At 61.5% G+C, this 12,512-nt stretch overlaps 1 protein-coding gene across 1 annotated transcript in view; it reads right to left on the bottom strand.

Annotated features, from left to right (window-relative positions):
* Positions 1-8,141, bottom strand: part of LOC144734708 (nucleoside diphosphate phosphatase ENTPD5-like) — a 30,445-nt gene extending 22,304 nt beyond the window's left edge. The window contains 6 exon segments of the mRNA XM_078617028.1: positions 659-728; positions 1,687-1,830; positions 2,905-2,987; positions 4,363-4,480; positions 4,482-4,807; positions 7,703-8,141. Of these exon segments, the coding sequence (XP_078473154.1) occupies positions 659-728; positions 1,687-1,830; positions 2,905-2,987; positions 4,363-4,480; positions 4,482-4,807; positions 7,703-7,712 (751 nt within the window). The 5' untranslated portion in view covers positions 7,713-8,141.
* Positions 8,142-12,512: the final 4,371 nt, after the last annotated feature.

Below are 12,512 nucleotides of genomic sequence, written 5' to 3'. Positions count from 1 at the left end.
AGACAGCTTTCCTTAGAGCCTAGTCTCACATGGGTTGGACCAGATGACGCCAAAAGGCGCACAACTCAAAGACAATGCACCATCAGAGTATGAGAGCTCGGGGCAAGCATCTACACTATGGGAACCTCATTTGCCAGTAAAAATATGATAATTGTTTTTTTACCCTTCTATCTGGCAACAAAACTGACACCTTTTTATCAGAGTTATGTCTTTTGTTTGTATTATGACTGCAGGTATTGCGGTCTATGCAAACATGACTCCTTGTAAAAAAGGTGTCAGTTTTGTTGCCAGATAGAAGGGTAAAAAACCAATTATCATATTTTTACTGGCAAATGAGGTTCCCATAGTGAAGATGGAGATTGTTGTTATGGTTTTTGTTATAGTGGTGGCTGTAGTGGTGATTGTGGTTGTTGTGGTGGTTGTTGCGTAGTTGTAGCACGACACGTCCTCCACGCCCGTCACTGTAGTGGTTGTGGTTGTATTGTTTGTAGTGTTGGATTATAGTGGTTGTAGTAGTTGAAGTACTTGTGGTTGTTGTGGTTGTCGTGGTTGTAGTGCTTGTGGTGGTTTTTGTGGTGGTTTTTGTGGTGGTTTTTGTGGTGGTTTTTGTGGTGGTGGTTTTGTGGTGGTTGTAGTTGTGAAATGACGCGTCTGCTACCCTCGTCGCTGCCGGCCATAATGGAGACATCTGAGACGAGGAACGGAGACGACTCCAGCTCCTCCCTCGCCTGGGGGGACAGTGTGCAGATAGCGGGGAGACGGCGTGCAGATAGCGGGGAGACGGCGTGCGGATACCGGGGAGACGGTGAACGGATAGCAGGGAGACGGCGTGCGGATACCGGGGAGACGGCGTGCGGATACCGGGGAGACGGTAAACGGATAGCGGGGAGACGGCGTGCGGATACCGGGGAGACGGCGTGCGGATACCGGGGAGACGGCGTGCGGATACCGGGGAGACGGCGTGCGGATACCGGGGAGACGGCGTGCGGATACCGGGGAGACGGCGTGCGGATACCGGGGAGACGGCGTGCGGATACCGGGGAGACGGCGTGCGGATACCGGGGAGACGGCGTGCGGATACCGGGGAGACGGCGTGCGGATACCGGGGAGACGGCGTGCGGATACCGGGGAGACGGCGTGCGGATAGCGGGGAGACGGCGTGCGGATACCGGGGAGACGGCGTGCGGATACCGGGGAGATGGCGTGCGGATAGCGGGGAGACGGCGTGCGGATACCGGGGAGACGGCGTGCGGATAGCGGGGAGATGGCGTGCGGATAGCGGGGAGACGGCGTGCGGATACCGGGGAGATGGCGTGCGGATAGCGGGGAGACGGCGTGCGGATACCGGGGAGACGGCGTGCGGATACCGGGGAGATGGCGTGCGGATAGCGGGGAGACGGCGTGCGGATACCGGGGAGACGGCGTGCGGATACCGCGGAGACGGCGTGCGGATAGCGGGGAGACGGCGTGCGGATACCGGGGAGACGGCGTGCGGATAGTGGGGAGACGGCGTGCGGATACCGGGGAGATGGCGTGCGGATAGCGGGGAGACGGCGTGCGGATACCGGGGAGACGGCGTGCGGATAGTGGGGAGACGGCGTGCGGATAGCGGGGAGATGGCGTGCGGATACCGCGGAGACGGCGTGCGGATACCGGGGAGACGGCATGCGGATAGTGGGGAGTCACCTGCTGCAGCAGGGCGTGTGCCGTGTGTGGGGCCAGCAAGCGGAGGCCCGCGGTGGCCCGCAGCGAGAGGGGGGTGCAGGACCACAACGTGGGCGGCACGTGGCGCCGGGCCACCGCGATCAGCGAGCGCACGGACGCCCTGCACTGCGCACGCGCGCACAGACACACGCACAGATACACAAAGACCAAGGTCCCCCGTGTAGCCTCTAACAGACTGTTGGGGTAAGTGCTGCTAGTGAGTCGCAGCACCTAAGAAAGTCGGCAAGGCACACGAAGTGGTGGATGGTGATGTGAATATTCAGCACTTGGGATACAAAGACGGTTGGGCGTGTTGTGGACCACCCACCCCCTCTCATACACGAAAGACAAAGATCCCCCTGTAGCCTTAACAGACTGTTGGGGCAAGTGCTGTTAGCGAGTAGTGCCTATGAAGGTAAGAACTGATTTGAGGCTGAGTCGACCTAGAGATACGCACACAGACAGATACCAGCGCACAGAGACACACGAGCACAGAGACACGCACACAGAGACTCACACACCGAGACACAAAGACAAAGACACACACAAATATGGATATGGAGATACACAGAGAGACGAGATGGATAGAGAAACAGAGTGAGTAAGTGAGCAAGTGAGCGAGTAAGTGAGCGAGCAAGTGAGCGAGTGAATGAGCAAGTGAGTGACCGGACGAGCGAGCGACCAGGTTAGTGAGCAAACGAGTGAGTGACCGGGTGAGTGAGTGACCGGGTGAGTGAGTGACCGGGTGAGTGAGTGACCGGGTGAGTGAGTGAGTGAGTGAGTGAGTGAGTGAGTGAGTGAGTGAGTGAGCGAGCGAGCGAGTGAGTGAGTCACCGGGTGAGTGAGTGACCGGGTGAGTGAGTGACCGGGTGAGTGAGTGAGTGAGTGAGTGACCGGGTGAGTGAGTGACCGGGTGAGTGAGTGAGTGAGTGACTGGGTGAGTGACCGGGTGAGTGAGCGGGTGAGTGACTGGGTGAGTGACCGGGTGAGGGAGTGAGCGAGTGATTGACTGGGTGAGTGAGCGGGTGAGTGACTGGGTGAGTGACCGGGTGAGTGAGTGACCGGGTGAGTGACTGGGTGAGTGAGCGGGTGAGTGACTGGGTGAGTGACCGGGTGAGTGAGTGAGCGAGTGAGTGACTGGGTGAGAGAGCGGGTGAGTGACTGGGTGAGTGACCGGGTGAATGAGCGAGTGAGTGACACCTGCTCGGGGTGGTTGGCGTAGGCAGAGAGGCCCGGCTCCACGGAGAGGAACTCCTCGCCCTGCAGCACCATGCGGCGCCCCCCTGCACCATGCACACAGCCGGCCAACACCGCCGTTACCATCGTTACCACGACCGTTACCACCACCGTTACCACCGCCGTTACCACCACCGTTACCATCATTACCACCTTTACCACCAACACCGCCATTGCTGTCATTATTGACGATCTGATGTTGGTGATGATGGTGGTGATAATGATGATGATGGTGGTGATGGAGGTGATATTCTATTCTATTTAGGATTTATATAGCGCCCTTTCCAGGGCACTTTACAACACAAGTTGACGGTGGTACACAAGGGGAAAAAGGGGAGCAACGGGTGGGGTGGAGCAGCTGTCAATGAGGAGGTGACAAGGGATGGAGGGACAGGGGCTGGCAATGGAGTTGATGTTGTAGGGGTAGGGAAGGGGGAATAAGGTGGAGTGTGATGTTGAATGAGGGTGACAGATGGGTGCAACGTGGATGAGAGGCAGTGGGGTATTGGGCACATGCGTGGAGTGGTAAGATAGATGGGGTGCTATGGCTGGGCATGGATGAGGGTAGGTGAGGGGAGGTAGGGGCAGAGGTCTGATGGCCGGATAGTTGAGCTGATTGAGGAGCACAGCGGAGGGCTGGAGGAGAGACGTGGTTAGATGCACATAGAGAAAGCGAGACGTGAGAGCCGGGTCAGGAATTAGGGTCGTAGGAGGAAGAGGACCGGGGGACTGGGAGTGGGTTAGAGGTGGGGGATGGAACCGGTAGGGATGGAGGAGGCAGTGGAAGAGAAATAGAGAAGAGAAAGCACCTGAGGGCAGAGCAAAAGGAGGAAAGCGAGGGGGGTCATCAAATATGGAGGGGGAGCGTTTTCCAGTTCAACTGGGCAAGAGAGAAAGAACGAAAGCAAGACTGGGTGCAAGGAGGTGAAGGAACAGTGAGAAAAAGGGAATGTTGAGATTGGAGGGAGCGTGAAGGGATGTATAAAGAAATGAGAGAAGAGAGGAGGGGGGGCAAGTTGTTGGAGAGGAGAGCGGTGAGACGTGTAAGGAGGGTTGAACACAGTGAGAGTGCAGCTGCACTTGTCACGTGTTGGAGAGGGATATAGAGATAAGCCGAGCAGGATTGAGTTGCAGTAATAATATTGATGGTGGTGATGATGATGATGGTCATGTTGGTGATGATGTACAATAGATGGCAGTCACGACAATGATAATAATGATGGTGTTGATGATCGCAATGATGTTGATGACGATGGTGACAATAACGATGATGATGTTCATGACGATCAGTGATGATCAGTGATGATAAGGATAACGAGAATGATGGTGTTGATAGTGATAACAATGATAACGAGAATGATGATGGTGATGATGGCGATGGTAACGATGATGATGGAGACAATGGCGATGATGATGCGTTACCAGGCTGCGGGCGGCTGAACGTGTAGACGTGCAGTCTCGTCCCCGTGCTGCCCGCGTCGATGATCACTGAGATCAGAGCAGGGGGCCGCCCCCCCACACCCCCTCCACCACTCCCCCCCCCCACTACCACCCAACCACAACCACCCCACCACCACCGCCACCACCGCCACCATCAACCATGACAACCGCAGTGGTTGCAGGGTCGTGGGGTCATCCTTGACCACACCATCACAGGCACCATCACTACCAGCTTCATCATCATCGTCATCATCATCGCGACTATCAGCAGCACCACCACTGACACCATCACTACCAATTACACCACCACAACCACCACCACCCTCAGCCTGGAGCGCCATGGTGGTTGAGGAGGAGTTAGCGCTGTGAGTGATTCTCGCTCTCTCAGCTGAGCTCAAGTCTCCTCGCAGCATAAACGTCTTCACTCCTGCGGGGACAGACACGGCACCGGTAGACATGTCATCCATCATTCAATTATCATCCATAATCATTCAATAATCATCCATCAATCATCATCATTCAATCATCCATCAATCAATCAGCTTTATCATTCAATCATCAAATCATCATCCATAAATTATAATCATCAATCAATCATCCATCAATAATCCATGATCACTACACTGCTGGATGAAGGTTCCACCAAAGCCATCGCCACCTCTAAATGGGTGTGCATGTGGTCGTACGCATGTCTACGTATGTGTCTGTACGTACGCATGTGTGTACGTACGCGCGTGTATTTGCAAGCGAGTGTGCAGTGTCAAACAAAGGCTTGCTGCTTGCACGTCACGGGACAGACCCAGGTGCCATGGGTTGACTGAGATGAATGGCATCACCTGTGCTCCCTACTGTGCAATCTTGCTGTGTTTTAGCCGCCCGGCGCTTCGCTCGTCATGAGCGTCGCTCTTCCGCCCTCTGCTGTTAATGGAGGGCGACTGCCTCCAACCGTCCAGCAGCGTCCTTCACGAGCCTCCCTCCACAGAGGCTGATCTTGACACCGCTGGTATCGGTAATCGGCAAGTCCACTTAGCTCCACATCCTCCTGTATCGCATCCATCCATCTCCTTTCTAGTCCGTGTCATGCCCGTTTTTGCCCCCTATATCCAGCGAAACAGAAGTTGCTTGGAGGAGCTTGCTGATGGGAATGTGTCCAGATCTTGAAATGTTTTGTAATCTCCTCGCACAATCCATCCTGGTTATAAACCCAGGATGGATCGTAGGCAGGCCAGCCTGGATGTTTCTAACCAGTGAAGATGTTCCATAAGGGGGGGGGGGTCCCACGTTTCACACGCATAGACAAGGGAGGGCATTGACTGGGGCACGTGACGTTGCGGCAGCTGGCTGCCAACAACTTTTGCTCCCTCGTACCTTCCTCACCTCTCCATTCACCCTTCCCCGTGCACCTTCTTCTCATCTTCCTCATTTTCAACTGCATTCTCATTTATTTAGTTTCATTATTGTCTGTATTACTGCTTTAGTGGCTCCCTGCTCCCGTGCGCGCCGTCCGCACTTCCCAGCAATGCAGTAGCTGGCGAGAGCCGGCTGTGCCATATGGAGAGTGCGGCTTCCCTGCCGCTCGGTGTGATCGGTGTGTAGTGGGTAAATAACTGAAGGAGAGTTTCTTGAGGCAACACGGTTTATTTTAATAATAACTGCATAGCACAAAGGGGTAGCGGCCCCTTACACCCCAATACGGTAAGGAGGTCGCCCCTCCGGACTAATACGCCTCTCACTGGCTATGTTCACGCCTCACGAGTGAAGCTTGACGGTCTTCACTGGTACAAGCTCGTGCCGACCCTAGCCAGGGGTTCGGCTCTGCCCTGGGGCTCTTCTCTTCAGGAGGCTTCTTCAATCTTCAGGCGAACGACGACTGCCGGGACCGTTCAGAGGTCCGGCTGTTATACCGAGCCGTGGCTCACTCCGCCCCGGCCACACCTTCTTTCTGGAACCTTCCAGCAGGACCTGGGGGTGATGTCATCCCCCAGCCCCTCTTGGGGTCTGCGCCACTGGCCATGCCGTTTCTTCGGGGCTTCCGTTGATCCCGTGGACCATTGTCCCTTAACACTGGGGCTCAGCCCCTCTTCTGCCCCCTATTGGCACGTGGCCGGTACTACCGGCTAACTGTATTGTCGAATGCGCATCGCGCCCAATAACACCTCTACAGATGTGTCACTCCAACGATTGAGTTGGGCGGCTCTCCTCCTAAGTTGCACTGCCGGCACGCCAGGGGCACTCGCTCTGAGAGCACCCTTACTCTCGGCGTCCGTAGACACAACAACAGCCGCCATTCGCCACTAAGTTGTGGTGACATCACCATGGTGCTTGTGCCAGGCTAAGTGCACTCCGAGGCCATTTGACGTGTTGAAGGCTCGCTGGCAGGTCATGGAATAGACCCAGGTGCCATAGGTTGACTGACTGGGAGATGCAGCAGCTGTGCCCCCTATTGTACCAACTTGCTGCGTTTTAGCCACGCGGTGTTTCACCTGTTTTTGTGAGCGTCACTCCTCTGCCCTCTATTGTTGTTGGAGGGCGACTGCCTCCAACGGCCCAGCAGCCTCCTGCATGAACCTCCTCCATATGTACACACTCACCGTCACTCACCCTCACCCCCATCGTGGTAGAGGAATAGGAACCCTTAACAGCAGTGCCGGTATGCGTGTCTGGTATTCGCAGTGGTGCCAGTATGCATGCTTGGTATGCAGATCAGTGCAGGTATGCGTGTTCGGTATTCACAGAAGTACTTGTATGTGCGTCTGGTATTCACAGCTGTGCTAGTTCACTGCATTCAAACACTTAGACAGTAAAACCGGTTACCGCTTTGCCGCACTGCTAGACAATGTCTGGAAAAGTGCTAACAGTGGTGAGTTGGTGGTTTGGGTTTCAATCTCCCAGCACGGCATGTGAAGCAATGGGGAGTGCAGTACTTACATCTCGCTCACACCGGTTGAGATCATGACTCAATCTCCACCGAAATCAGTACCCAATTGTGGTAACTGGTTCACGTTTAATAACCTTGGTATGTACGTATATACGTACAAAGATCCCCATATTGCCTTAACAGACCGTTGGGGTTAATGCTGTTATTGAGTAGCACCTATGAAGGCCGGCACGGCACACATCACAGATTTGAGGCCGAGTCAACCTCACCGGTGTTGGTGGTCGCGAGTGGGAATCAAACTCGGGTTACCGGGTTCATAGCACAATGCGCTAACTGCTACACTATATATACACATACACCTCTATGTATACATACGTACATACACGTGTACACATACACGTGTATGTACTGTGCACGTGTATATCTCTCGTTTCTCTGGCTCACCTTCCTCCATGTCTTTGTCAGCCCCTGCTGGTCCCGGGGTCTCTGCTCAAAGTCCAAGTCTGTCCTGCACTCACTCACTCACCTGCCACGATGACTCGGCAAATCACAGCTCACTCATAGTGCCTCCCCGTGAGTGGGTGAGTGGATGGGTGGATGAGTAGGTGAATGTGTGGGTGAGTAGGTGGGTGAGTGAGTGGGTGAGTATCTGGGTGAGTGAGGGGATGGATTTGTGGGTGGATGTATGGATAGGTGAGTGAGGGGGTTGGTGAGTGGGTTGGTGAGTGGGTGAGTGAGTGGGTGAGTGAGTGGATGGGTGAGTGGATGGGTGAGTGAGTGGGTTGGTGAGTGGGTGGGGGTGAGTGAGTGGGTTGGTGAGTGGGTGAGTGAGTGAGTGGATGGGTTGGTGAGTGGGTGGGTGGGGGTGGGTGAGCGAGTGGCTGAATGATTGGGTGGGTTGTAACGCTGAGCGCGCCCCGTTGTAATGCGGAACGCGCATCGTTGGAACGCCCTCTGGATGGCCGAGTCCAGTGCTGCTGCAGCTGACCGTTACATCCAATCAGAATATTTATACTGGTCGGAACCACCTGGTTCCATCATCAACTACCACTCACCATCATCAACTACCACTCACCATCATCAACTACCACTCACCATCATCAACTACCACTCACCATCATCAACTACCACTCACCATCCTCAACTACCACTCATCATCATCAACTACCACTCATCATCATCAATTACCACTCATCATCATCAACTACCACTCATATTTTTTGCTACCTTCCCTGCTCCGATTAACACGGTTGGCTACGTACGGTGCAAAAGAAGTTCAACATACCGTAGTACATACAGGTGAGTGAGTGGTGTACCTGTTTCGCATTGTTCTTGGCTGTTTGTAGACAAGTGACACGGAGACAGGGACACACACCGAGATCCACCAGCACGGACACACAGAGACCAGGGAAAGAGAGACACCGCGAGACAGAGAGATACACTTGGGAGGTAGACGGAGACACCGCGAGGCAGAGACACTAAGGGCGGAATGGTCCCTGTCTACTCCACGTGTACCCGGCGGCTCGAGTTGAGTGATTTCCCCACCTCGCGTTTTGTGTTTAGGATTCACCCTCGGCCACTGCGGCTTCCGTAGGTCCCGCCTACTTTGGCCATAAGCCCCGCCCCTCTCGTGTGGCCCCACCCACTACTGCCGCCCTGGCCGCAGCTGTTCTGGATTAATTGAATAACGAAATCAGATCCAGTCACTCCCAGCTCGACGCGGAGTTCGCTCTGCGTACGCGCAAGATCGCAAACATCGCGGCAAGAGTTCGCTTTTGCCTCTCTAGATCGATGGCGGATAACACCCGCCCCCTCCCCACTCCACCCGCCCCCTCCCCACTTCCCACTCCACCCGCCCCCTCCCCACTCCACCCGCCCCCTATCCACTCTACCCGCCCCCTCCCCACTCCACCCGCCCGTTCCCCACTCCACCCGCTCGCTCCCCACTCCACCCGCCCCCTCCCCACTCCACCCGCCCGCTCCCCACTCCACCCGCCCCCCTCCCCACTCCACCCGCCCCCTCCCCACTCCACCCTCCCCACTCCACCCGCCCCCTCCCCACTCCACCCGCCCGTTCCCCACTCCACCCGCCCGCTCCCCACTCCACCCGCCCCCTCCCCACTCCACCCGCCCGCTCCCCACTCCACCCGCCCCCTCCCCACACCACCCTCCCCCTCCCCACACCACCCGCCCCCTCCCCACTCCACCCGCCCGTTCCCCACTCCACCCGCCCCCTCCCCACTCCACCCGCCCCCTCCACACTCCACCCGCCCGCTCCCCACTCCACCCGCCCCCTCCCCACTCCACCCGCCCCCTCCCCACTCCACCCGCCCCCTCCCCACTCCACCCGCCCCCTCCCCACTCCACCCGCCCGTTCCCCACTCCACCCGCCCGTTCCCCACTCCACCCGCCCGCTCCCCACTCCACCCGCCCCCTCCCCACTCCACCCGCCCCCTCCCCACTCCACCCGCCCGCTCCCCACTCCACCCGCCCCCTCCCCACACCACCCTCCCCCTCCCCACACCACCCGCCCCCGCCGCACACCACCCGCCCCCGCCCCACACCACCCGCCCCACACCACCCGCCCCCGCCCCACACCACCCGCCCCCGCCCCACACCACCCGCCCCCTCCCCACTCCACCTGCCCCCTCTCCACTCCACCCGCCCCCTCCCCACACCACCCGCCCCCTCCCCACACCACCCCCTCCCCACACTACCCGCCCCCCTCCCCACACCACCCGCCCCCTCCCCACACCACCCGCCCCCTCCCCACACCACCCGCCCCCTCCCCACACCACCCGCCCCCTCCACACTCCAACCGCTCCCCACTTCACCCGCCCCCTCCCCACTCCACCCGCCCCCTCCCCACACCACCCGCCCCCTCCCCACACCACCCGCCCCTGCCGCACACCACCCGCCCCCGCCCCACACCACCCGCCCCACACCACCCGCCCCCGCCCCACACCACCCGCCCCCTATCCACTCCACCCGCCCCCTCCCCACTCCACCCGCCCGTTCCCCACTCCACCCGCCCGCTCCCCACTCCACCCGCCCCCTCCCCACTCCACCCGCCCGCTCCCCACTCCACCCGCCCCCTCCCCACTCCACCCGCCCCCTCCCCACTCCACCCGCCCCCTCCCCACTCCACCCGCCCGTTCCCCACTCCACCCGCCCGCTCCCCACTCCACCCGCCCCCTCCCCACTCCACCCGCCCGCTCCCCACTCCACCCGCCCCCTCCCCACACCACCCGCCCCCTCCCCACACCACCCTCCCCCTCCCCACACCACCCGCCCCCTCCCCACTCCACCCGCCCGTTCCCCACTCCACCCGCCCCCTCCCCACTCCACCCGCCCCCTCCCCACTCCACCCGCCCCCTCCCCACTCCACCCTCCCCACTCCACCCGCCCCCTCCCCACTCCACCCGCCCGTTCCCCACTCCACCCGCCCGCTCCCCACTCCACCCGCCCCCTCCCCACTCCACCCGCCCGCTCCCCACTCCACCCGCCCCCTCCCCACACCACCCTCCCCCTCCCCACACCACCCGCCCCCCTCCCCACTCCACCCGCCCGTTCCCCACTCCACCCGCCCCCTCCCCACTCCACCCGCCCCCTCCACACTCCACCCGCCCGCTCCCCACTCCACCCGCCCCCTCCCCACTCCACCCGCCCCCTCCCCACTCCACCCGCCCCCTCCCCACTCCACCCGCCCGTTCCCCACTCCACCCGCCCGTTCCCCACTCCACCCGCCCGCTCCCCACTCCACCCGCCCCCTCCCCACTCCACCCGCCCCCTCCCCACTCCACCCGCCCGCTCCCCACTCCACCCGCCCCCTCCCCACACCACCCTCCCCCTCCCCACACCACCCGCCCCCGCCGCACACCACCTGCCCCCGCCCCACACCACCCGCCCCACACCACCCGCCCCCGCCCCACACCACCCGCCCCCGCCCCACACCACCCGCCCCCTCCCCACTCCACCTGCCCCCTCTCCACTCCACCCGCCCCCTCCCCACACCACCCGCCCCCTCCCCACACCACCCCCTCCCCACACTACCCGCCCCCTCCCCACACCACCCGCCCCCTCCCCCACACCACCCGCCCCCTCCCCACACCACCCGCCCCCTCCCCACACCACCCGCCCCCTCCACACTCCAACCGCTCCCCACTTCACCCGCCCCCTCCCCACTCCACCCGCCCCCTCCCCACACCACCCGCCCCCTCCCCACACCACCCGCCCCTGCCGCACACCACCCGCCCCCGCCCCACACCACCCGCCCCACACCACCCGCCCCCCGCCCCACACCACCCGCCCCCTATCCACTCCACCCGCCCCCTCCCCACTCCACCCGCCCGTTCCCCACTCCACCCGCCCGCTCCCCACTCCACCCGCCCCCTCCCCACTCCACCCGCCCGCTCCCCACTCCACCCGCCCCCTCCCCACTCCACCCGCCCCCTCCCCACTCCACCCGCCCCCTCCCCACTCCACCCGCCCGTTCCCCACTCCACCCGCCCGCTCCCCACTCCACCCGCCCCCTCCCCACTCCACCCGCCCGCTCCCCACTCCACCCGCCCCCTCCCCACACCACCCGCCCCCTCCCCACACCACCCTCCCCCTCCCCACACCACCCGCCCCCTCCCCACTCCACCCGCCCGTTCCCCACTCCACCCGCCCCCTCCCCACTCCACCCGCCCGCTCCCCACTCCACCCGCCCCCTCCCCACTCCACCCGCCCCCTCCCCACTCCACCCGCCCCCTCCCCACTCCACCCGCCCGCTCCCCACTCCACCCGCCCCCTCCCCACTCCACCCGCCCGCTCCCCACTCCACCCGCCCCCTCCCCACACCACCCTCCCCCTCCCCACACCACCCGCCCCCGCCGCACACCACCCGCCCCCGCCCCACACCACCCGCCCCACACCACCCGCCCCACACCACCCGCCCCCGCCCCACACCACCCGCCCCCGCCCCACTCCACCCGCCCCCTCCCCCCTCCACCCGTCCCCTCTCCACTCCACCCGTCCCCTCTCCACTCCACCCGCCCCCTCCCCACACCACCCGCCCCCTCCCCACACCACCCGCCCCCTCCCCACACCACCCGCCCCCTCCCCACACCACCCGCCCGCTCCCCACTCCACCCGCCCCCTCCCCACTCCACCCGCCCCCCTCCCCACTCCACCCGCCCCCTCCCCACTCCACCCGCCCCCTCCCCACTCCACCCGCCCCCTCCCCACTCCACCCGCCCGTTCCCCACTCCAC

The sequence above is a fragment of the Lampetra planeri genome, chromosome 52 (genome assembly GCF_965212315.1).
Source record: "Lampetra planeri chromosome 52, kcLamPlan1.2.h2, whole genome shotgun sequence".
Lineage (NCBI taxonomy): Eukaryota > Metazoa > Chordata > Hyperoartia > Petromyzontiformes > Petromyzontidae > Lampetra > Lampetra planeri.
This window is presented reverse-complemented; position numbering and strand designations above follow the sequence as displayed.